This window comes from Phyllobates terribilis, unplaced genomic scaffold (genome assembly GCF_046119375.1).
Source record: "Phyllobates terribilis strain yellow unplaced genomic scaffold, ASM4611937v1 Scaffold_7__3_contigs__length_470593459, whole genome shotgun sequence".
Classification (NCBI taxonomy): domain Eukaryota; kingdom Metazoa; phylum Chordata; class Amphibia; order Anura; family Dendrobatidae; genus Phyllobates; species Phyllobates terribilis.
In genome coordinates this window covers 14,142,225-14,169,249 of record NW_027362767.1, presented here as the reverse complement: position 1 = coordinate 14,169,249, position 27,025 = coordinate 14,142,225, and the positions used below count along the sequence as shown (strand labels likewise).

The 27,025-nt window shown below is 54.0% G+C and overlaps 1 protein-coding gene across 4 annotated transcripts in view; it reads right to left on the bottom strand.

The window, feature by feature from the left end:
* ABCD4 (ATP binding cassette subfamily D member 4) overlaps positions 1-23,806 on the bottom strand; it is a 99,125-nt gene extending 75,319 nt beyond the window's left edge. For all 4 annotated transcript variants that reach the window (XM_073638170.1, XM_073638171.1, XM_073638174.1 and 1 more), the window contains exons 1-13: positions 23,680-23,806; positions 21,813-21,931; positions 19,444-19,571; positions 19,060-19,199; positions 18,637-18,753; positions 18,436-18,561; positions 14,695-14,745; positions 14,463-14,557; positions 14,196-14,317; positions 14,033-14,124; positions 12,666-12,731; positions 7,927-8,126; positions 1,491-1,582 (exon numbers count right to left, since the gene is read on the bottom strand). In XM_073638170.1, the coding sequence (XP_073494271.1) occupies positions 1,491-1,582; positions 7,927-8,126; positions 12,666-12,731; positions 14,033-14,124; positions 14,196-14,317; positions 14,463-14,557; positions 14,695-14,745; positions 18,436-18,561; positions 18,637-18,753; positions 19,060-19,199; positions 19,444-19,571; positions 21,813-21,931; positions 23,680-23,690 (1,359 nt within the window). In that variant the 5' untranslated portion in view covers positions 23,691-23,806. The remainder of the gene's footprint in view (positions 1-1,490; positions 1,583-7,926; positions 8,127-12,665; positions 12,732-14,032; positions 14,125-14,195; positions 14,318-14,462; positions 14,558-14,694; positions 14,746-18,435; positions 18,562-18,636; positions 18,754-19,059; positions 19,200-19,443; positions 19,572-21,812; positions 21,932-23,679) is intronic.
* Positions 23,807-27,025: the final 3,219 nt, after the last annotated feature.

Here is a 27,025-nt window from a genome sequence, read left to right as displayed (position 1 = left end):
TTCACATCTAGGAGGGGGGATTTCACTGTTCCCTTTATTTTTTTGAGCAGTGTGTAATATATATAGTGTGATTATATATATATATATATATATATATGAGGCTATATATGTATATAGCTGGTGATGCAAATTCCCAGCTTTATAAAAACTAGCCTCCTCTAACCTTGTGCCAAAACCAGCAGCCATGGGTTCTTCTAAGCAGCCGCATAGTACTATGAAAATGGTGAGGCTCACAAAGCAGGAGAAGCTGTAAGGAGATAGCAAAGCGTTTTCTAGTTGCCCTTTCTTCAGTGCGAAATGTAATTAAGAAATGGCAGTTATCAGGAACAGTGGAGGTTAAGATAAGGCCTGGAAGATCAAGCAACATTTCAGTGAGAGCTGCTCCTTGGATTACTGGAGGCAAATCAGAACCTCCGCTTGATTGCAAAAGACCTTCAAAAAGATTTGTGGTATGTTGTTTTACTGTTCAGAGACACCTGCACAAATATGGCTTTCATGGAAGAGTCATCAGAAGAAAACCTCTCCTGGGTCTCACCTCGCTACAATTCAGCGTCAGAAGTATGCAAAAGATCATCATCTAAACAAGTCCGATGCATTTTGGAAACAAGTCCTGTGGACCAATGAGGTAAAATAGAAGTCTTTTCCCACAATGATCACAGGTATGTGTGGAGAAAAAGGGCACAGAATTACTGGAAAAGAACATCCCTCCAACCATTAAGCATGGGGGAGGATCAATCATGCTTTGGGGTTGTGTTACAGCCAATGGCACGGGGAATATTTCACGGGTAGAGGGAAGAATGGATTCAACGAAATTTCAACAAATTCTTGATGCAAACATAACACCATCTGTAAAAAAGCTGAAGGTGAAAAGAGGAGGATTCTACAAATGGATAATGATCCTAAACAAACGTCACCATCCACAATAGAGGACCTCAAAAGGCGCAAGCTGAAGGTTTTATCATGGCCCTCAGTCTCCTGATCTGAACTTCATTGAAAATCTGTGGCTAAACCTCAATATAGCAAAGCGTGCAAGATGCCCCAGGAATCTCACCGAACTGGAGGAACTGTGCAAGGAAGAACGGATGAAAAACAAGAACTGAAAGACTCTTGTCTGGCTACAAAAAGCGTTTACAAGCTGTGATATTTTCAAAAGGGGGCGCTACTAGGTACTAGCCATGCAGGGTGCACAAACTTTTGCATCGGCTCATTTTTCCTTTTTGTAATTTTTAAAATGCAAAAGATGAAAACATATATATACTTTTTTTGCCTAAAATACAAAGGAAATGTGTCATCTTTAACTTTAGGCCCTTTAGAGACCATTTCATCTTCAACTGGCTTAGCTGTTCACAATAACAGTCATTTTGACCAGGGGCGCCCAAACTTTTACATGTCACTGTAGTGCCACAGATATGACACGATACACAGAGCCACAGATATCACATAGCGAAATCTTGGTGCAGAATAGTTGCTGTTACTTAAGGTGATATCACCTGTTCTCTCAAGCTTCCATCACTCAAGAAAGGCTTCTGGGGAAGGAACATCACACCACGGGGGCCAAACGGAGTGAAAACACAAAGCTGACCTAAAGGGTTAAATCACAGGACAAAAAAGGTGATACAAGCAAAAGAAGAGCAATAGGGTGGGCAAGGCGGAGAAGAGACAAGGGGGAGCCCCCAGTATGGAGGTGATCTTCTATGAGCACTGCCACCAAACCTCCAGCCACTCCTCCATGAAGTCCATGTATAATAAGGAGTGTCTGGCGCTGTCAGCAGAGGGACACAATACCCTAAAATATACTGGACGGAAGCTTAGTCCCCATAGTATGCTACATCACTTACTACATCTTATGAGAGTGGGAGACAGAAGAGGGAGGGAGGGAGGAAGGAAGGAGACAGAAGAGGGAAGGAGGGAGGGAGGAAGGAGACAGAAGAGGGAAGGAGGGAGGGAGGAAGGAAGGAGACAGAAGAGGGAGGGAGGGAGGGAGGAAGGAAGGAGACAGAAGAGGGAGGGAGGAAGGAAGGAGACAGAAGAGGGAGGGAGGAAGGAAGGAGACAGAAGAGGGAGGGAGGAAGGAAGGAGACAGAAGAGGGAGGGAGGAAGGAAGGAGACAGAAGAGGGAGGGAGGAAGGAAGGAGACAGAAGAGGGAGGGAGGAAGGAAGGAGACAGAAGAGGGAGGGAGGAAGGAAGGAGACAGGAGAGGGAGAGAGGAAGGAAGGAGACAGGAGAGGGAGAGAGGAAGGAAGGAGACAGGAGAGGGAGAGAGGAAGGAAGGAGACAGGAGAGGGAGAGAGGAAGGAAGGAGACAGGAGAGGGAGAGAGGAAGGAAGGAGACAGGAGAGGGAGAGAGGAAGGAAGGAGACAGGAGAGGGAGAGAGGAAGGAAGGAGAGGGAGAGAGGAAGGAAGGAGAGGGAGAGAGGAAGGAAGGAGAGGGAGAGAGGAAGGAAGGAGAGGGAGAGAGGAAGGAAGGAGAGGGAGAGAGGAAGGAAGGAGAGGGAGAGAGGAAGGAAGGAGAGGGAGAGAGGAAGGAAGGAGAGGGAGAGAGGAAGGAAGGAGAGGGAGAGAGGAAGGAAGGAGAGGGAGAGAGGAAGGAAGGAGAGGGAGAGAGGAAGGAAGGAGAGGGAGAGAGGAAGGAAGGAGAGGGAGAGAGGAAGGAAGGAGAGGGAGAGAGGAAGGAAGGAGAGGGAGAGAGGAAGGAAGGAGAGGGAGAGAGGAAGGAAGGAGAGGGAGAGAGGAAGGAAGGAGAGGGAGAGAGGAAGGAAGGAGAGGGAGAGAGGAAGGAAGGAGAGGGAGAGAGGAAGGAAGGAGAGGGAGAGAGGAAGGAAGGAGAGGGAGAGAGGAAGGAAGGAGAGGGAGAGAGGAAGGAAGGAGAGGGAGAGAGGAAGGAAGGAGAGGGAGAGAGGAAGGAAGGAGAGGGAGAGAGGAAGGAAGGAGAGGGAGAGAGGAAGGAAGGAGAGGGAGAGAGGAAGGAAGGAGAGGGAGAGAGGAAGGAAGGAGAGGGAGAGAGGAAGGAAGGAGAGGGAGAGAGGAAGGAAGGAGAGGGAGAGAGGAAGGAAGGAGAGGGAGAGAGGAAGGAAGGAGAGGGAGAGAGGAAGGAAGGAGAGGGAGAGAGGAAGGAAGGAGAGGGAGAGAGGAAGGAAGGAGAGGGAGAGAGGAAGGAAGGAGAGGGAGAGAGGAAGGAAGGAGAGGGAGAGAGGAAGGAAGGAGAGGGAGAGAGGAAGGAAGGAGAGGGAGAGAGGAAGGAAGGAGAGGGAGAGAGGAAGGAAGGAGAGGGAGAGAGGAAGGAAGGAGAGGGAGAGAGGAAGGAAGGAGAGGGAGAGAGGAAGGAAGGAGAGGGAGAGAGGAAGGAAGGAGAGGGAGAGAGGAAGGAAGGAGACAGGAGAGGGAGAGAGGAAGGAAGGAGACAGGAGAGGGAGAGAGGAAGGAAGGAGACAGGAGAGGGAGAGAGGAAGGAAGGAGACAGGAGAGGGAGAGAGGAAGGAAGGAGACAGGAGAGGGAGAGAGGAAGGAAGGAGACAGGAGAGGGAGAGAGGAAGGAAGGAGAGGGAGAGAGGAAGGAAGGAGAGGGAGAGAGGAAGGAAGGAGACAGGAGAGGGAGAGAGGAAGGAAGGAGACAGGAGAGGGAGAGAGGAAGGAAGGAGACAGGAGAGGGAGAGAGGAAGGAAGGAGACAGGAGAGGGAGAGAGGAAGGAAGGAGACAGGAGAGGGAGAGAGGAAGGAAGGAGACAGGAGAGGGAGAGAGGAAGGAAGGAGACAGGAGAGGGAGAGAGGAAGGAAGGAGACAGGAAAGGGAGAGAGGAAGGAAGGAGACAGAAGAGGGAGGGAGGAAGGAAGGAGACAGAAGAGGGAGGGAGGAAGGAAGGAGACAGAAGAGGGAGGGAGGAAGGAAGGAGACAGAAGAGGGGGGGAGGAAGGAAGGAGACAGAAGAGGGAGGGAGGGAGGAAGGAAGGAGACAGGAGAGGGAGAGAGGAAGGAAGGAGACAGGAGAGGGAGAGAGGAAGGAAGGAGACAGGAGAGGGAGAGAGGAAGGAAGGAGACAGGAGAGGGAGGGAGGAAGGAAGGAGACAGAAGAGGGAGGGAGGAAGGAAGGAGACAGGAGAGGGAGGGAGGAAGGAAGGAGACAGGAGAGGGAGAGAGGAAGGAAGGAGACAGGAGAGGGAGAGAGGAAGGAAGGAGACAGGAGAGAGGAAGGAAGGAGACAGGAGAGGGAGAGAGGAAGGAAGGAGACAGGAGAGGGAGAGAGGAAGGAAGGAGACAGGAGAGGGAGAGAGGAAGGAAGGAGACAGGAGAGGGAGAGAGGAAGGAAGGAGACAGGAAAGGGAGAGAGGAAGGAAGGAGACAGGAAAGGGAGAGAGGAAGGAAGGAAAGGGAGAGAGGAAGGAAGGAGAGGGAGAGAGGAAGGAAGGAGAGGGAGAGAGGAAGGAAGGAGAGGGAGAGAGGAAGGAAGGAGAGGGAGAGAGGAAGGAAGGAGAGGGAGAGAGGAAGGAAGGAGAGGGAGAGAGGAAGGAAGGAGAGGGAGAGAGGAAGGAAGGAGAGGGAGAGAGGAAGGAAGGAGAGGGAGAGAGGAAGGAAGGAGAGGGAGAGAGGAAGGAAGGAGAGGGAGAGAGGAAGGAAGGAGAGGGAGAGAGGAAGGAAGGAGACAGGAGAGGGAGAGAGGAAGGAAGGAGACAGGAGAGGGAGAGAGGAAGGAAGGAGACAGGAGAGGGAGAGAGGAAGGAAGGAGACAGGAGAGGGAGAGAGGAAGGAAGGAGACAGGAGAGGGAGAGAGGAAGGAAGGAGACAGGAGAGGGAGAGAGGAAGGAAGGAGACAGGAGAGGGAGAGAGGAAGGAAGGAGACAGGAAAGGGAGAGAGGAAGGAAGGAGACAGAAGAGGGAGGGAGGAAGGAAGGAGACAGAAGAGGGAGGGAGGAAGGAAGGAGACAGAAGAGGGAGGGAGGAAGGAAGGAGACAGGAGAGGGAGAGAGGAAGGAAGGAGACAGGAGAGGGAGAGAGGAAGGAAGGAGACAGGAAAGGGAGAGAGGAAGGAAGGAGACAGGAAAGGGAGAGAGGAAGGAAGGAAAGGGAGAGAGGAAGGAAGGAGAGGGAGAGAGGAAGGAAGGAGAGGGAGAGAGGAAGGAAGGAGAGGGAGAGAGGAAGGAAGGAGAGGGAGAGAGGAAGGAAGGAGAGGGAGAGAGGAAGGAAGGAGAGGGAGAGAGGAAGGAAGGAGACAGGAGAGGGAGAGAGGAAGGAAGGAGACAGGAAAGGGAGAGAGGAAGGAAGGAAAGGGAGAGAGGAAGGAAGGAAAGGGAGAGAGGAAGGAAGGAGAGGGAGAGAGGAAGGAAGGAGAGGGAGAGAGGAAGGAAGGAGAGGGAGAGAGGAAGGAAGGAGAGGGAGAGAGGAAGGAAGGAGAGGGAGAGAGGAAGGAAGGAGAGGGAGAGAGGAAGGAAGGAGAGGGAGAGAGGAAGGAAGGAGACGGGAGAGAGGAAGGAAGGAGACAGGAGAGGGAGAGAGGAAGGAAGGAGACAGGAGAGGGAGAGAGGAAGGAAGGAGACAGGAGAGGGAGAGAGGAAGGAAGGAGACAGGAGAGGGAGAGAGGAAGGAAGGAGACAGGAGAGGGAGAGAGGAAGGAAGGAGACAGGAGAGGGAGAGAGGAAGGAAGGAGACAGGAGAGGGAGAGAGGAAGGAAGGAGACAGGAGAGGGAGAGAGGAAGGAAGGAGACAGGAGAGGGAAAGAGGAAGGAAGGAGACAGGAGAGGGAGAGAGGAAGGAAGGAGACAGGAGAGGGAGAGAGGAAGGAAGGAGACAGGAAAGGGAGAGAGGAAGGAAGGAGACAGGAAAGGGAGAGAGGAAGGAAGGAGACAGGAAAGGGAGAGAGGAAGGAAGGAGAGGGAGAGAGGAAGGAAGGAGAGGGAGAGAGGAAGGAAGGAGAGGGAGAGAGGAAGGAAGGAGAGGGAGAGAGGAAGGAAGGAGAGGGAGAGAGGAAGGAAGGAGAGGGAGAGAGGAAGGAAGGAGAGGGAGAGAGGAAGGAAGGAGAGGGAGAGAGGAAGGAAGGAGAGGGAGAGAGGAAGGAAGGAGAGGGAGAGAGGAAGGAAGGAGAGGGAGAGAGGAAGGAAGGAGAGGGAGAGAGGAAGGAAGGAGAGGGAGAGAGGAAGGAAGGAGAGGGAGAGAGGAAGGAAGGAGAGGGAGAGAGGAAGGAAGGAGAGGGAGAGAGGAAGGAAGGAGAGGGAGAGAGGAAGGAAGGAGAGGGAGAGAGGAAGGAAGGAGAGGGAGAGAGGAAGGAAGGAGAGGGAGAGAGGAAGGAAGGAGAGGGAGAGAGGAAGGAAGGAGAGGGAGAGAGGAAGGAAGGAGAGGGAGAGAGGAAGGAAGGAGAGGGAGAGAGGAAGGAAGGAGAGGGAGAGAGGAAGGAAGGAGACAGGAGAGGGAGAGAGGAAGGAAGGAGAGGGAGAGAGGAAGGAAGGAGACAGGAGAGGGAGAGAGGAAGGAAGGAGACAGGAGAGGGAGAGAGGAAGGAAGGAGACAGGAGAGGGAGAGAGGAAGGAAGGAGACAGGAGAGGGAGAGAGGAAGGAAGGAGACAGGAGAGGGAGAGAGGAAGGAAGGAGACAGGAGAGGGAGAGAGGAAGGAAGGAGACAGGAGAGGGAGAGAGGAAGGAAGGAGACAGGAGAGGGAGAGAGGAAGGAAGGAGACAGGAGAGGGAGAGAGGAAGGAAGGAGACAGGAGAGGGAGAGAGGAAGGAAGGAGACAGGAGAGGGAGAGAGGAAGGAAGGAGACAGGAGAGGGAGAGAGGAAGGAAGGAGACAGGAGAGGGAGAGAGGAAGGAAGGAGACAGGAGAGGGAGAGAGGAAGGAAGGAGACAGGAGAGGGAGAGAGGAAGGAAGGAGACAGGAGAGGGAGAGAGGAAGGAAGGAGACAGGAGAGGGAGAGAGGAAGGAAGGAGACAGGAGAGGGAGAGAGGAAGGAAGGAGACAGGAGAGGGAGAGAGGAAGGAAGGAGACAGGAGAGGGAGAGAGGAAGGAAGGAGACAGGAGAGGGGGAGAGGAGAGCGCGGGCGAAGAGAGGGAGAGGAGAGCGCGGGCGAAGAGAGGGAGAGGAGAGCGCGGGCGAAGAGAGGGAGAGGAGAGCGCGGGCGAAGAGAGGGAGAGGAGAGCGCGGGCGAAGAGAGGGAGAGGAGAGCGCGGGCGAAGAGAGGGAGAGGAGAGCGCGGGCGAAGAGAGGGAGAGGAGAGCGCGGGCGAAGAGAGGGAGAGGAGAGCGCGGGCGAAGAGAGGGAGAGGAGAGCGCGGGCGAAGAGAGGGAGAGGAGAGCGCGGGCGAAGAGAGGGAGAGGAGAGCGCGGGCGAAGAGAGGGAGAGGAGAGCGCGGGCGAAGAGAGGGAGAGGAGAGCGCGGGCGAAGAGAGGGAGAGGAGAGAGAAGGGAAAGAGAAGAGGGGAGGAGAGATGGGAGAGAAAGATAAGAGAATGAGAGAGGAGATAAAGGAGAGAGACACAGGAGAGAGAAATAAAGAAGAGAGGGAGAGTGAGAAAGGGAGGATAGAAAGAGAGGCAGTAAGACGAGAGAGAAGAAAGAAAGAAGAGAAAGATGAGAGAGGAAGAGGAAAAAGGGAGGAAAGAGGAGAGATTGAGAAGTATGAGAGAGGAAAGAGAAAGACGAGACAAAGAATAAAGAAGAAAGGGAGGAAAGAGCGAGAGAGAAAAGGAAGAAGGAAAGAGGAGAATAAGGCAGACAGTAGAGAGAAGGAGAATATAAAGATAAAGAGGAGAGAATGATAGGAGAGTGGAATGAGAAAGGGAGGAAGGAAAGGGTTAGTAAGGAAAAAGAGATCAAAGTAAGATGTGAAAAGACAGAGCAGGAGGGAGGGGAAAAAGAAACAGCAAAATAGGAAATAGAGAGAGGAAAGGAAAGACCGATAAAGAGGGAGGGGCTGAGGAGAGAAGTAGAGAGGGAAGTACCACGCTTGGGGTTCCACAGTCCCGCCATAACACGGAGAATGGACGATTTGCCGCTGCCGCTTTCCCCTGTGATCAGGAGGTTGTTTCCTTTTTTCACATGTAGGGTCAAGTTTCGAACAAGTGTGTGGTCCGACCCAGGCGCTGTGATTGTCATAGCATCCAACATTAACGCTGCATCATCGGATTGCTGCTCCTCACATCTATACAGAAAGCAGATGCGTCCTAAAACATCCCTCAACTCGAGAACCACAGAGCCCAGAGCATCATCATCATCATCATCTGGTGACTACCACCACCAACATCATCATAACCATCACAAAGAACATCATTATTAATACTAACAACATAATGATCATCTGGTGACCACTACCACCATCATCATCGTAACCATCACAACCAACATCACCACCACCATCATGATCATCATTATCAACAATATCATTACCTGGTGACCACCACCATCATTGTAACCATCACAACCAACATCACCATCATTACTAACAACATTATAATCATATGGTGACCACCACCACCACCAAGATCATCATAACCATCATGACCACTACCAAATCACCATCATCATAATCATCATCTGGTTACCACCACCATCCTCATCGTAACCATCACAACCAACAACACCACAACCATCATCATCGTCACTATCAACATAATCATTAACTGGTGACCACCATCATCGTAACCATCACAATCAACATCACCACCAACATCATCACTAAAACATAATAAGCATCTGGTGACCACCACCATCATAACCAACATCTCCACCACCATCATCATTATCACTATCAACATAGTCATCATCTGGTGACCACCACCAACCCCACCATCATTTTAACCATCACAACCACCAACATCATCATCATTATCAACATAATCATCATCTGGTGACCACAACTACCATCACCAACATCATCGAAACCATTATCACCAATATCTCCACCATCATCATCAGTGTCACTATAATCATCTGGTGACCACCACACCTAGTGTCCGTGCTCAGATCCTGAACACGGACTTCTCCATGAAGTCCGTGTTACTATTCAGGTTCAAAAGCCCGAACATCGGCTGTTTCCCATGCCGTCATCTGTGTGCCAGCACGAGAAACACTGGGTCTGATCGGCGGTGAGAGCGCTGCGGTCCCCATGCTGTCATACAGATGACAGCGTGTGAGCCAGCAGTAGCTGTGACCGGCGGTAAAAAGGTTACCGCCGGTCACAGGAGTTGGTTGATGAGAGTACTAATCATTATTCTATGCCTGGTCTCGCTGATAGCAGCGAGAGCAGGAAATGCTGATGAGAGAATTCACCAGCTGGCACCCATGCTATGAATAAATAATTTTAAAAAAAATGACGTGCGATCCCCTCTATTTTCACTAATTGGCACAAACAAAGCTGACAGCCTCCAGCTGTCAGCTTTATATTGGCTGGTTATCAAAAATAGATGGGTCCCGTGCTGTATTTTTTAATTATTTCAATAAATAATTTAAAAAAAAACAGCATAGGTTCCCCCCATTGTTGACAATCAGCCAAGCTAAAGCAGACATCTGGGGGTTGCAGCCTGAAGCTGCCAGCTTTACTTGCGCTAGTGAACATCCTCATGCAGCGAGCGGTGATGTCAGTGAGGTGACCAACGTATCAGCTATGAACTCCGGTGACCTTCCTCAAGTCAGCGCTACACACTGCAGGGGCGTAATCACGCTCCTGTCTCAGTGTGTTCTGGCTGGCTTGCTGAGTGGTCGCATCATGCCAGCGCTCAACAAATCACCTAGACGTAGAAGAGCTGGACTTTATAATGGGTTGTGTACTTTCTACAATATGACTATGGGGTTAGTAATGGTCTTATAGACCCCTCTCCATAACAAAACCTGTGGGCTTTCTGTCAGCTGACATTACAAAGCTGACACCAACCCCACAACTATTACTCCACTTGCCACCGAACCAGGGCAAGTGGGAAGAGCCGGGCAAAGCGCCAGAATTGGCGGATCTGATAGATGAGCCTTTTCTGGTGCGGTTGCGAGCTTCAATATTTAGGCTGGGGAGAGCAAATATCCATGGCCCCTTTCCAGTCTGAGAATATCAGCCTCCAGCTGTCTGCTTTAGCTTGGCTGGTTGGCAAAAATGGGGGGGGGGGGGGGGGGGGGGACACCACAGCGTTTTTTAAATTTTTTATTTAAATAATTTAAAAATATGCTTGGGGACCCCTGTATTTTTGATTAGCAGCCAATTTTAAGCTGACAGTTGGGGCTGCAGCTGTCAGCTTTATTTGAGCTGGTTATCAAAAATACAAGGGAGCGCACATCATGTTTTTTTTATATAAACACTGCAGAATTATTAGGTAAATGAGTATTTTGATCACATGATACTTTTTCTCCATGTTGTCCTACTCCAAGCGGCATAGGCTTCAGAGCCAACTACCAATGAAGTAAATCTGGTGATGTGCGTCTCTGTAATGAGGAGGGGTGTTGACTAATGACATCAACACCCTATATAAGGTGTGCTTAATTATTAGGCAACTTCCTTTCCTTTGGCAAAATGGGTCAGAAGAGAGATTTGACGGGCTCTGAAAAGTCCAAAATTGTGAAATGCCTTGCAGAGGGAGGCAGCAGTCTGGAAATTTCCAAACTTTTGAAGCGTGATCACCGAACAATCAAGCGTTTCATGGCCAATAGCCAACAGGGTCGCAAGAAGCGTGCTGGCCAAAAAAGGAGCAAAATAACTGCCCATGAATTGAGGAAAATCAAGCGTGAAGCTGCCAAGATGCCATTCACCACCAGTTTTGCCATATTTCAGAGCTGCAATGTTACTGGAGTATCAAAAAGCACAAGGTGTGCGATACTCAGGGACATGGCCAAGGTAAGGAAGGCTGAAAAACCACCACCTATGAGCAAGAAACATAAGATAAAACGTCAAGAATGGGACAAGAAATATCTTAAGACTGATTTTTCAAAGGTTTTATGGACTGATGAAATGAGAGTGACTCTTGATGGGCCAGATGGATGGGCCAGAGGCTGGATCAGTAAAGGGCAGAGAGCTCCACTCTGACTCAGACGCCAGCAAGGTGGAGGTGGGGTACTGGTATGGGCTGGTATCATCAAGGATGAACTTGTGGGACCTTTTTGGGTTGAGGATGGAGTGAAGCTCAACTCCCAGACCTAGTGCCAGTTTCTGGAAGACAACTTCTTCAAGCAGTGGTACAGGAAGAAGTCGGTATTTGTTCAAGAAAAACATGATTTTCATGCAGGACAATGCTCCATCACATGCATCCAACTACTCCACAGCGTGGCTGACCAGTAAAGGTCTAAAAGAAGAAAAAATAATGACATGGCCCCCTTGTTCACCTGATCTGAACCCCATAGAGAACCTGTGGTCCATCATAAAATGTGAGATCTACAGGGAGGGAAAACAGTACACCTCTGGGAACAGTGTCTGGGAGGCTGTGGTGAGATCTACAGGGAGGGAAAACAGTACACCTCTCGGAACAGTGTCTGGGAGGCTGTGGTGGCTGCTGCACGCAATGTTGAGCGAAAACAGATCAAGCCACTGACAGAATCTATGGATGGAGGCTGCTGAGTGTCATCATAAAGAAAGGGGGCTATATTCATCACTAATGTTTTTGGTTTTTGCATGTCAAAAATGTTTATTTCTAAATGTTGTGCACGGATATTGGTTTACCTGGTGAAAATAAACAAGTGAGATGGGATTATATTTGTTTTTTATTAAGTTGCCTAATAATTCTGCACAGTAATAGTTACCTGCACAAACAGATATCTTCCTAAGATAGCCAAATCTAAATAAAAAACACTCCAACTTCCAAAAATATTAAGCTTGGATATTTATGACTCTTTTGGGTTGATTGAGACCATAGTTGTTGATCAATAATAAAAATAATCCTCTAAAATACAACTTGCCTAATAATTCTGCACACAGTGTATCTATAGCATAGGCACCAGCTGATGAATACTCGCCTGTTATCAGAGAGACCAGGTATAGGATGATGAGAGTAGTACTCCCATCAGCCGACGCTTGTGACCGCCAGTAACCTTTTTACCGCCAGTCACAGCTGCTACGTGGGAACCACAGGGCTCTGACCAGCGGTAACGAACTTACAAATGATCAGAGCTCGTGTTTATCGCGTTGTCACATAGTTGACAGCATTGAGAAAAACTGGATGTTCGGGCCCCCCACTCATTTGAATGGGGTTCGGGTACTGTTCTGGCACCCGAACAAAAAATTTTTTAATGTTTGGCTGAATCCGAACATCCACGGGTTTGCCCATCTCTAACAACCATCAACATCATTGTAACCATCATCACTATCAACATAATCATCATCTAGTGACCACCATCATCATTGTAACCATCATCGCCACCACCATCTTCATCACTATTAACATAATCATCATCCCGTGACCAGCACCACCACCATCGTAACTATCAAAATCAACATCCAAATTACCACTAAGTTCATAATCACCATCAACAATAGCCCTTTCATCATCTCCATCATCAAACCAGGTTCCTATCACCCAGCCGCCCACTCATCTCACCTGGTTCACATCAGACAACCGCCTCCACATCTGTACAGAGAGCGATGACATACTAAAACATCACCAACTCGAGAACAATAGAGCCCAAAGCATCATGATCCCCATCACCTTCATCATCACCACCACCACCATCATCACCAACATAATCATAACAACCAACATCCCCATCTTACTGCTCCTCGGCTTCGTCCATTGTCCCGTTCAAGATGCCCCTCATCACCTCGTCCAGCTCTGCAATCCTGAGTAAAGATCCATGGGTGACATAAATCACACCCGGCACCCATCACAAAGCCCTCCCCTCATCACACCCGCTCCCATCACCCAGCCGTCCCTTCATTACACCTGGCTCCCATCACCCAGCTGCCCCCTCGTCACACCCAGTTACCGTCACCCAGCCGCCCCCTCGTCACACCCAGTTACCGTCACCCAGCCGCCCCCTCGTCACACCCAGTTACCGTCACCAAGCCGCCCCCTCGTCACACCCAGTTACCATCACCCAGCCGCCCCCTCGTCACACCCAGTTCCGTCACCCAGCCGCCCCTTCGTCACACCCAGTTTCCGTCACCCAGCCGCCCCCTCGTCACACCCAGTTTCCGTCACCCAGCCGCCCCCTCGTCACACCCAGTTACCGTCACCCAGCCGCCCCCTCGTCACACCCAGTTACCGTCACCCAGCCGCCCCCTCGTCACACCCAGTTACCGTCACCAAGCCGCCCCCTCGTCACACCCAGTTACCGTCACCCAGCCGCCCCCTCGTCACACACAGTTACCGTCACCCAGCCGCCCCCTCGTCACACCCAGTCGCCCCCTCGTCACACCCAGTTACCGTCACCCAGCCGCCCCCTCGTCACACCCAGTTACCGTCACCCAGCCGCCCCCTCGTCACACCCAGTTACCGTCACCCAGCCGCCCCCTCGTCACACACAGTTACCGTCACCCAGCCGCCCCCTCGTCACACCCAGTCGCCCCCTCGTCACACCCAGTTACCGTCACCCAGCCGCCCCCTCGTCACACCCAGTTACCGTCACCCAGCCGCCCCCTCGTCACACCCAGTTACCGTCACCCAGCCGCCCCCTCGTCACACCGAGTTACCGTCACCCAGCCGCCCCCTCGTCACACCCAGTTACCGTCACCCAGCCGCCCCCTCGTCACACACAGTTACCGTCACCCAGCCGCCCCCTCGTCACACCCAGTCGCCCCCTCGTCACACCCAGTTACCGTCACCCAGCCGCCCCCTCGTCACACCCAGTTACCGTCACCCAGCCGCCCCCTCGTCACACCCAGTTACAGTCACCCAGCCGCCCCCTCGTCACACCCAGTTACCGTCACCCAGCCGCCCCCTCGTCACATCCAGTTACAGTCACCCAGCCGCCCCCTCGTCACACCCAGTTACTGTCACCCAGCCGCCCCCTCGTCACATCCAGTTACAGTCACCCAGCCGCCCCCTCGTCACACCCAGTTACTGTCACCCAGCCGCCCCTTCATCACCCGGCCGTCCCCTCGTAACACACCCACCACCCAGCTGCCCCCACTTTACTCACCGGTGGGTGTATCCCGCCACATCACACAGGCTGCTGGACAGATCGATGATCTGACTGAAGCAGTTCACCAGGTAAATGGAGACGAAAGCGTTCTGCGGGGAGAGAGATAAGGGGATGGACACGGAGTAGCACATGTGGAGAAAGCAGAAGGAGCGGCCATCACCTTACTGATGAGTTCACTTAGTGCAGCTGAGCTCATCTCACTGTAAACTCCGGAAAATATGGGGATGGCGATGATCATGTAGCTCAGACTCCCGCCCAGGTAATCAAACGTGTTTGTTCCAACTGCCAGGGAAAAGTAGAGGTGGTAAGAAAGGCCGCCATGTTGCCTGCTCCCCCCCCCACCATACCCTCGGAGGACAGTTCGCCGCCTGCCACCCCCCCCACCATACCCTGGCGGGACAGGACGCCACCAGCCCCTTACACTCACCAGACAACCACAATTCCTGGGTCATAAGCTCCTTCTGTGCGCTGATGAGGTGCTGCAGCCGCTTTGCCGTCCTGCTGTGCTCCACCGACCCGGCCCTTTTAACACACAATAGTCACCACTATATATTTGAGCGTCCGGAAAACCAACTTCAGGAGAAAAAAGTCACAAAAGCAGACAAGACGGTGACATTTCTACCACACATCTCCCGCACGTCAGATAACCCCAACCCTACCTGGCGAAAGCCGCCGCCTCGGCGTTTACACGGATCTCCACATGCTTGAAACTGCAGAGAGAAGAATCACAAAACCAGAGACAAAGTGAGCAAGGAGGAGACGTCAGGAAATCACAGATCCAAGAGGCCGACGTCTTCCCTCCCCATCACAGGCCCCACACCGCCTCTCGGTGATACAACTCTACAAGGAGTCCACCCAGTGACCGGAGAGGACGGACAGACAGGTGGGCGACGAGGAGACGGGCACAGCCGCCGATACCTGACCACAAAGAGATAGTAAGAAACAGTGCAGACGACCCAACAGGAGGGCGACGACAAGACGGACACAGGAACCGATACACAACCGAAGAGATAGTAAGAAGGTGTGCAGACGACCCGAAAGGAGGGCGACGAGGAGACGGACACAGGAACCGACACCCGACCACGAAGAGATAGTAAGAAGGTGTGCAGACGACCCGAAAGGGGGGCGACGAGGAGACGGACACAGGAACCGACACCCGATCACGAAGAGATAGTAAGAAAGAGTGCAGACGACCCGACAGGAGGGTGACGAGGAGACAGGCACAGGAACCGATACACAACCGAAGAGATAGTAAGAAGGTGTGCAGACGACCCGACAGGAGGGCGACGAGGAGACGGGCACAGGAACCGATACCCGACCAAAGAGACAGTAAGAAATAGTGCAGATGATCCGACAGGAGGGCGACGAGGAGACGGGCACAGGAACCGATACCCGACCAAAGAGACAGTAAGAAATAGTGCAGACGATCCGACAGGAGGGTGACGAGGAGACGGACACAGGAACCGATACCCGACCACAAAGAGATAGTAAGAAAGAGTGCAGATGACCCGAAAGGAGGGCGACGAGGAGACGGACACAGGAACCGATACCCGACCACAAAGAGATAGTAAGAAGGTGTGCAGACAATGGCTCCGGGCTGTCACTTACTGTAGGATGTGATATACGGAGCAGTCACTTACTGTAGGATGTGATATACGAGGCTGTCACTTACTGTAGGATGCTGTATACAGGGGCCAACACTATAACAGCTGTATACAGGGGCCGACACTATAACAGCTGTATACAGGGGTCGGACGATTTCCTCGATACACAGAACATTGCAGGTTGCAGTTTAGTGATGGATCGGAGTCTCTTTCTTTCTTCACCTTATGTCACTGAGACCCTTCAGGATCTGAGATCGGCCCCTCTTACATGGCCCGTTTGCTTACTATAGATGGGTTAAACCCTCTGATGTCATCGCACTTTCCCTGGCCCCCTGCTCGCCATTTAGACCCCGTGGTCACCATTTAGACCCCGTGGTCGCCATTTAGCTTCTTGTTAGCCCCAACCGATCCCTAGGATTCCTTTATAATCCAGTGATGGCCGAGAGCCTGGCGGCCGACTGGTCGGACCCTGGTCCTCAATGGGAATTGTCAGGCAAAAGGTATTTTTGCCCGAGTTTTAAAAAATAAGAGATGTTTTAAAAAGAAAAAAAAAAAACCCCACCCCCTATCTGTTTGTAAGTGAAGACATAGAACTCACTTTTGCTTTTCCCCAAACCAGGAATCTTTATGACCCGCCATAAAACCTCAGTCCAGGACAAGCACTGGTACAAACCGGAAAATCCCTCCAAAAAATCCCATTGTTTAATTGTACGAACGTTTTATGCCAATTCTAATCACGCACAGGTCTGACAGAAACATCGGAACCACGTTTTTGGAATGCTCACCTTTTGCCCATTACAATAGTATAACTTGCATAACTGAGGAATGACCGGGAACTGAGATAATGGATTCTGAGCTTCTGAGCGTCATAGAGGTTTCATATTTAATATCTATCTTCATGAATATTGGTGACGGTCCAGATGATATCTCCCTCTTGGATGTGGGACCCCCCCACACCAAGATATGGAATCTGAAGGATTTTTTAGGTCTTCTGCAGCTGGGTGGGCTCGCAAAGCCGAGCCCCCTTGTAAGGTAAATAAGGGGTGTTCCCCAGAGTTTTGGCTGCTTGCTAAAAACCAGATCGGCCATTTTTCAAGCCATTCCAACCAGGGACGCCAGACGCATGCACTACACGCTGCGTGAAGGAATCAAGTCTAATTTCCGGGGAGCCGTCCCCCCCACAAAATCTGAGACCATCACCTTGTGAAGCAGGTTTTGCTATTACTTATCCCTTTTATTTTAATAACTGTTTATGCATACATGTAAATGGTCTCCTTTATAATATCTTGTATATCTTTTGTAAACACTGCCCACCTTTCGGGAGTAAATCATTATTATTTACCAGCTTCGTTCTTCTTGTCCTATGTCGAGCAAACACGTTCCTCACCCGCTAATTCACGTTACCTACCAGGTACCCGATCCACCTGTTAAGCGATCGGTGGTGGCAGTATACCAGTATTTATGTGATATTGTGGTTTGAGGGTGGCTGGTCGGAGGTATATATACGTTCCTGGAAGGAACTGGTGGTATATATACGTCCTGTCACATCACGTGCCACAATAGTCAACATAAATTAGAGCAGCTGCACCCGTGCGTATCCTCGGTCAATACCGTGTTTGACCAGCAGGATAAGGGGGCGCCAGAGAGCTGCAAGGTCTGACCCAAGTGGGTGTCGTTTTCCTGACAGGAATTTTAATAGTGGAGAAGATTAATGCCCTCACCTTGAAGCACACCCTTTTGGGAAATGGTCGGCTCTGGTACATTACCTCCCGGGGAATATTTCCACTACTAACAAGTCTGCCGGTATGTAATTTTTAGCCAGTGTGCTCGAACAATCTCCCCCAACTCCCTCTGAGGCGACTCCGGCAGCTGCCCTCCATCAAGGGTCTTCTCACTGCCATCTACCAAACACTACAACCTCTCAACATTCATCCCCCTGCGCCATAGACACATGGAAACAGCCTGGAGTGAATACCAGAATACTCCCCAGAAATGTGAGTCCTGCATGGGGCCGAGCATCCGCCTCCTCTACCTGCATTGGTGCCGCACCCCGGCTCTCCTGTCAATTCCGCCCGCTGCTGGAGGAGCTGAGGGCATACTGGCACCCTCATTTATATCTTCTGGGAAAGCAGTCTTATTACTGCCTTTGGGGTACGGTGGAGGAGCCGGTAGAAAGCCTGTCCTCCATCTGCCTTCCCTGAGACCCCCTAAATTACATACTGAAGGTTCCCCAAGGGAACGGTAAGGTATCCAGCTCCCATACGTGAGCACGGCCACCAAACCGCAAACAGCAAGAGCCTGGAAACCAACCGCCCCATCTCACCTACATCGACAGGGGCGCCGGCCTCAGACAGACCCAGGGCCCTCGGGATGCCATCCCCATGCCACCAAGCTCCTTGGTCCCTCTCGTCCTACCCCTCGCTTCTTACCCTCGTCTGGTGGCCTGCACCTTCTCCCCATTTTTGGCTTGTCTTTTTCTCCTTATTAACCATTGAACAGCACATATTCCTGAGAGTTCAGAAGACCGGACAATAACCTCAATTCTGTATTTGAGTTTTATATTAATCTTGTAAAATTTCAACAAAAAAATAAAAATAGAAAAAAAGACTATAGCGGCGGCGGCGGAGCAGATAATGACCTCTGTAAATATATCAGTGAGGGCTGCCCACAGGCCCGGTCTCCTCTCACCACAATATTTCGGGTGTAAATCACCGATCCCCACAGTGGAATAGGCTGCCTGTACTTCAGTACATTGTAGGGCAAGATGGAGGCATCACACATGACGCCAGGACTCACCGGAAATCGCCCTCCAGCTTCTCCTGCTGCACCAGCTTTGGGATAATGGGGCCCATGAGAAGTCTGTTCAGCAGCGACCCCACCACAAAGTAGCCGAATATGGAGAGTGGTCCCATCCAGCCCGTGCTGCAAACATGGGGACATGAGCATGAAAACGCTGCAGCCCATCAGGCAGCAATGTAGGAGCGCAGCGGGACTGACCTGACGGCGCACTGGTAAGAGTAATACACTAGTGTGAATGGCGTGGTTAGGAGCTTACTGGCAACAGTACCAAGCTCCCGGCACAGACGCTCCACATCCTGGGTCATCCGCTGATCCCTGGAAGAAAATGCCACAGGTTAGGAATCAATGTCACCGCATTTACGGCTGCCGCACCACAGTGCCCGAATCACAGCGGCATATCCTCCCCAACCCCCAGTCTAACGGCCCAAAAAGAGGGCATGCAGGGAGCCGGCCGGCCAGGTGGTGGTCCCGGCACGGAGAGGGGCCGTCGGCTGGGCGGTGGTCCCGGCATGGAGAGGGGCCGTCGGCCGGGCGGTGGTCCCGGCACAGAGAGGGGCAGTCGGCAGGGCGGTGGTCCCGGCACGGAAAGGGGCATTGCCCAGTTTACCACTGGTGACGTACGGGTTATCCAGCTGCGGCCGCTCCACGCTCAGTGTATAATACACCTGCTTGGTGAAGTAGAGCCGGTGAAGATGTCCCGTCAGGACCTGGCGGCAGCTCACGTACACCAGCTTGCTCACGTACTGCTCCACACTGCGCAGCTGCGGAGAGAAAGTCATACTGTGTCACTGACGTCCCCGCCACCATCCACGGGCCACACTTCTGACATCTGTGAGCGTGTGCAGCGTGGACCGTGTGCGGTGATTACTGGCAGCATAGACCATGCCCACCACACGCCACCATGGAAATCTATGGATGTTCCACAGGAAAGTCCTACTGTAAAACTAATCCCAAAGATCAAAGGCAGCAGCTCAGCCGCACACAGCAGGACGACGCGCTGCTCACCAGAGAAATGGCCAAAATCAGCAGCAGAGCCAGCACCACCAGCTGCCGGAAACCACCCAGATCTCGATCAGACAGGACCCCATAAAACTGACTGGGCAAAATCCCAACTTGATAGACGACCAGCTGCCCTGGAAAAGAAAAGCGAGAGGTGGGCAGGCGGCACAGGGGACCCCGATGTACGGGACTCAATGCACCGCCCTGCACCAATCACACACACAGGCTACACCGCCCTGCACCGATCTCACAAACTACACCACCCTGCACCGATCACAGACACAGGCTACACCGCCCTGCACCGATCACAGACACAGGCTACACCGCCCTGCACCGATCACAGACACAGGCTACACCGCCCTGCACCGATCACAGACACAGGCTACACCGCCCTGCACCGATCACAGACACAGGCTACACCGCCCGGCACCGATCACAGACACAGGCTACACCGCCCGGCACCGATCACAGACACAGGCTACACCGCCCGGCACCAATCACAGACACAGGCTACACCGCCCGGCACCAATCACAGACACAGGCTACACCGCCCGGCACCAATCACAGACACAGGCTACACCACCCGGCACCAATCACAGACACAGGCTACACCACCCGGCACCAATCACAGACACAGGCTACACCGCCCTGCACCAATCACACACACAGGCACTACACCGCCCTGCACCGCTCACACACACAGGCACTACACCGATCTCACAGACTACACCACCCTGCACCGATCACAGACACAGGCTACACCGCCCTGCACCGATCACAGACAGACACTACACCGCCCTGCACCGATCACACACAGACACTACAACGCCCTGCACCGCTCACACACACAGGCACTACACCGCCCTGCACCGCTCACACACACAGGCACTACACCGCCCTGCACCGCTCACACACACAGGCACTACACCGCCCTGCACCGCTCACACACACAGGCACTACACCGCCCTGCACCGCTCACACACACAGGCACTACACCGCCCTGCACCGCTCACACACACAGGCACTACACCGCCCTGCACCGAACACAGACAGACACTACACCGCCCTGCACCGATCACAGACACAGGCACTACACCGCCCTGCACCGCTCACAGACACAGGCACTACACCGCCCTGCACCGCTCACAGACACAGGCACTACACCGCCCTGCACCGCTCACACACACAGGCACTACACCGCCCTGCACCGCTCACACACACAGGCACTACACCGCCCTGCACCGCTCACACACACAGGCACTACACCGCCCTGCACCGCTCACACACACAGGCACTACACCGCCCTGCACCGCTCACACACACAGGCACTACACCGCCCTGCACCGCTCACACACACAGGCACTACACCGCCCTGCACCGCTCACGCACACAGGCACTACACCGCCCTGCACCGCTCACACACACAGGCACTACACCGCCCTGCACCGCTCACAGACACAGGCACTACACCGCCCTGCACCGCTCACACACACAGGCACTACACCGCCCTGCACCGCTCACACACACAGGCACTACACCGCCCTGCACCGCTCACACACACAGGCACTACACCGCCCTGCACCGCTCACACACACAGGCACTACACCGCCCTGCACCGCTCACACACACAGGCACTACACCGCCCTGCACCGCTCACACACACAGGCACTACACCGCCCTGCACCGCTCACACACACAGGCACTACACCGCCCTGCACCGCTCACACACACAGGCACTACACCGCCCTGCACCGCTCAAACACACAGGCACTACACCGCCCTGCACCGCTCACACACACAGGCACTACACCGCCCTGCACCGCTCACACACACAGGCACTACACCGCCCTGCACCGCTCACACACACAGGCACTACACCGCCCTGCACCGCTCACACACACAGGCACTACACCGCCCTGCACCGCTCACACACACAGGCACTACACCGCCCTGCACCGCTCACACACACAGGCACTACACTGCCCTGCACCGCTCACACACACAGGCACTACACCGCCCTGCACCGCTCACACACACAGGCACTACACCGCCCTGCACCGCTCACACACACAGGCACTACACCGCCCTGCACCGCTCACACACACAGGCACTACACCGCCCTGCACCGCTCACACACACAGGCACTACACCGCCCTGCACCGCTCACACAGACACTACACCGCCCTGCACCGATCACACACAGACACTACACCGCCCTGCACCGATCACACACAGACACTACACCGCCCTGCACCGATCACACACAGACACTACACCGCCCTGCACCGATCACACACAGACACTACACCGCCCTGCACCGATCACACACAGACTACACTGCCCTGCACTGATCACACGCAGATTATTTTGCAGACCTGTCAGTGCCACAATCAGTAACGTCAGCAGCATCAGCGCGTTCTCTGAGGTCCATCCTGGAAACAGCACAGACTGAAGAGCCAGGAATCGGCTCAGGAAGAGCCTGTCCAGACGAGGCCTGCGAGGAACAGGAGAGGAGGCGTAATGGGCGAAGTCTGAGACAAATGAAAATGATGCATCAACTGCTCTCCTCCACCGCCGCCCCTCGCCACCGTTGCATCTCTCCTCCTCCGCCGCCCTTCGCCACCGTTACGTCTCTCCTCCTCCGCCCCTCGCCACCGTTACGTCTCTCCTCCTCCGCCGCCCCTCGCCACCGTTGCATCTCTCCTCCTCCGCCGCCCTTCGCCACCGTTACATTTCTCCTCCACCGCCCCTCGCCACCGTTACGTCTCTCCTGCTCCGCCGCCCCCCCACCGTTACGTCTCTCCTGCTCCGCCGCCCCCCACCGTTACGTCTCTCCTGCTCCGCCGCCCCCCCACCGTTACGTCTCTCCTGCTCCGCCGCCCCCCCACCGTTACGTCTCTCCTGCTCCGCCGACCCTCGCCACCGTTACGTCTCTCCTGCTCCGCCGACCCTCGCCACCGTTACGTCTCTCCTGCTCCGCCGCCCCTCGCCACCGTTACGTCTCTCCTGCTCCGCCGCCCCTCGCCACCGTTACGTCTCTCCTGCTCCGCCGCCCCTCGCCACCGTTACGTCTCTCCTGCTCCGCCGCCCCTCGCCACCGTTACGTCTCTCCTCCACCGCCGCCCCTCGCCACCGTTACATTTCTCCTCCACCGCCGCCCCTCGCCACCGTTACATTTCTCCTCCACCGCCGCCCCTCACCACCGTTACATTTCTCCTCCACCGCCGCCCCTCGCCACCGTTACATTTCTCCTACACCGCCGCCCCTCGCCACCGTTACATTTCTCCTCCACCGCCCCTCGCCACCGTTACATTTCTCCTCCACCGCCCCTCGCCACCGTTACATTTCTCCTCCACCGCCCCTCGCCACCGTTACATTTCTCCTCCACCGCCCCTCGCCACCGTTACATTTCTCCTCCACCGCCCCTCGCCACCGTTACATTTCTCCTCCACCGCCCCTCGCCACCGTTACATTTCTCCTCCACCGCCCCTCGCCACCGTTACATTTCTCCTCCACCGCCCCTCGCCACTGTTACGTCTCTCCTCCTCCACCACCCCTCGCCACCGTTACGTCGCTCCTCCTCCGCCGCCGCCCCCCACCATTACGTCTCTCCTGCTCCGCCGCCCCCCACCGTTACGTCTCTCCTGCTGCGCCGCCCCCCACCGTTACGTCGCTCCTCCTCCGCCCCCCACCATTACGTCTCTCCTGCTCCGCCGCCCCCCACCATTACGTCTCTCCTGCTCCTCCGCCCCCCACCGTTACGTCTCTCCTGCTGCGCCGCCCCCCACCATTACGTCTCTCCTGCTCCGCCGCCCCCCACCGTTACGTCTCTCCTGCTCCGCCGCCCCTCGCCACCGTTACGTCTCTCCTCCGCCGCCCCTCGCACCCCTGGGATTCTGATCTGTGGCTTATGGGGGTATAGGTGTGATTAGGGGGCGTCCTGCACTCATGTCCGGGACGTTTAGGGATTTCCCTTTGTGTTGTAGTTGATCTTTCTGGAGACCATTTTTGGAGCTGTTTCTTTCTACTCACTGCCCCATTCTGTGCGATTGCGGCATCTGACAGGACGCCGTGCACATTGCTGCGGCACCGCACCGCTGCCTCATTTCATTGCACAGTATTCCCAGCGCATCCTAATACAATCACCGCAACAAGAACCGCACGTCTGCACCGTGCTGACAGTCCTGCGTCTCCCGACATCCCCGCGCCCCCAGTCACACGTCCCTGCACGCTGCTCCTCACCTCTCCCCCATTTCTTTCCGGCCCGGGATGTCTCATCCCCATAATTCTCCGCGGTAGTTACAAAGTCCTCAGTGGGCGGGAACACAACACACACAGCACCGCCCACACAGCTCCGCCCACACAACACACACACAGCTCCGCCCACAGCTCCGCCCCACACAGCAAAGCACATAGCACCGCCCACACTGCAACACACACACAGCACCGCCCACACAGCTCCGCCCACACAACACACACAGCTCCGCCCACACAGCAACACACACACAACACACACACAGCTCCGCCCACACAGCAACACACACACACACACAGAGCTCCGCCCACACAGCTCCGCCCACACAACACACACAGCTCCGCCCACAGCTCCGCCCCACACTGCAACACACACACAGCACAAGACAGACAGAACACACAGCACCGCCTACACAACACACACAGCAACACACACACAGCACAACACACACAGCACAACACACACACAGCACCGCCCACACAGCACAACACACACACAGCACAACACACACAGCACAACACACACAGCACAACACACACACAGCACCGCACACACAACACACACAGCACAAGACAGACAGAACACACACAGCGCCGCCCACACAGCACAACACACACACAGCACCGCACACACAGCACAACACACACAGCACAACACACACACAGCACCGCACACACAACACACACAGCACAAGACAGACAGAACACACAGCACCGCCTACACAACACACACAGCAACACACACACAGCACAACACACACAGCACAACACACACAGCACAACACACACAGCACAACACACACAGCACAAGACAGACACAACACACACAGCACCGCCCAAACAGCGCAATACACACAGCACAACACACACAGCACAAGACAGACAGAACACACAGCACAACACACACACAGCACCGCACACACAGCACAACACACACACAGCACCGCACACACAGCACAAGACAGACAGAACACACAGCACCGCCTACACAACACACACAGCAACACACACACAGCACAACACACACAGCACAACACACACAGCACAACACACACAGCACAAGACAGACAGAACACACACAGCACAACACACACACAGCACACACACAGCACAAGACAGACACAACACACACAGCACCGCCCAAACAGCGCAATACACACAGCACAACACACACAGCACAAGACAGACAGAACACACAGCACAACACACACACAGCACCGCACACACAGCACAACACACACACAGCACCGCACACACAGCACAAGACAGACAGAACACACAGCACCGCCTACACAACACACACAGCAACACACACACAGCACAACACACACAGCACCGCCCAAACAGCGCAATACACACAGCACAACACACACAGCACAAGACAGACAGAACACACAGCACACACACACAGCACAACACACACACAGCACAGCGCCGCCCACACAGCACCGCACACACAGCACAACACAGACAGAACACACACACAGCACACACACAGCACCGCACACACACAGCACACACACAGCACCGCACACACACAGCACAACACACACACAGCACCGCACACACAGCACAACACAGACAGAACACACACACAGCACCGCCCACACAGCGCAATACACACAGCACAACACACACAGCACAAGACAGACAGAACACACAGCACACACACACAGCACAGCGCCGCCCACACAGCACAACACACACACAGCACCACACACAGCACAACACAGACAGAACACACACACAGCACCGCACACACACAGCACACACACAGCACCGCACACACACAGCACAACACACACAGCACAAGACAGACAGAACACACACAGCGCCGCCCACACAGCACAACACACACACAGCACCGCACACAGCACAACACACACACAGCACCGCACACACAACACACACAGCACAAGACAGACAGAACACACAGCACCGCCTACACAACACACACAGCAACACACACACAGCACAACACACACAGCACAACACACACAGCACCGCCCAAACAGCGCAATACACACAGCACAACACACAGCACACACAACACACACAGCACAACACACACACAGCACCGCACACACAGCACAACACACACACAGCACCGCACACACAACACACACAGCACAAGACAGACAGAACACACAGCACCGCCTACACAACACACACAGCAACACACACACAGCACAACACACACAGCACCGCCCAAACAGCGCAATACACACAGCACAACACACACAGCACAAGACAGACAGAACACACAGCACACACACACAGCACAACACACACACAGCACAGCGCCGCCCACACAGCACAACACACACACAGCACAACACACACACAGCACAGCGCCGCCCACACAGCACAACACACACACAGCACCGCACACACAGCACAACACAGACAGAACACACACACAGCACACACACAGCACCGCACACACACAGCACACACACAGCACCGCACACACACAGCACAACACACACACAGCACCGCACACACAGCACAACACAGACAGAACACACACACAGCACCGCCCACACAGCGCAATACACACAGCACAACACACACAGCACAAGACAGACAGAACACACAGCACACACACACAGCACAGCACCGCACACACACAGCACCACATACACAACACACACAGCAACACACACACAACGCCGCCCACACAGCATAAACAGCACCGCCCACAAAACACACACACAGCACCGCACACACACAGCACCGCACGCACAGCAACACACACAGCACAACACACACAGCACACACACAGCGCCGCCCACACAGCGCAATACACACAGCACCGCCCACACAGCGCACACAGCACCGCCCACACAGCACACACACACAGCACAACACAGCACCGCCCACACAGCACAACACAGACAGAACACACACACAGCGCCGCCCACACAACACACACAGCACCGCCCACACAGCGCAATACACACAGCACAACACACACAGCACAAGACAGACAGAACACACACACAGCAACACACACACAGCACACACACACAAGACAGACAGAACACACACACAGCAACACACACACAGCACCGCACACACAGCACACACACACAGCACAACACAGACAGAACACACACACAGCACCACACACACACAGCACCGCACACACAACACACACAGCAACACACACACAACGCCGCCCACACAGCATAAACAGCACCGCCCACAAAACACACACACAACACACACACACACAGCACCGCACACATAGCACGCACAGCAACACACACACAGCACCGCCCACACACACAGCACAACACACACAGCACACACAGCGCCGCCCACACAGCAC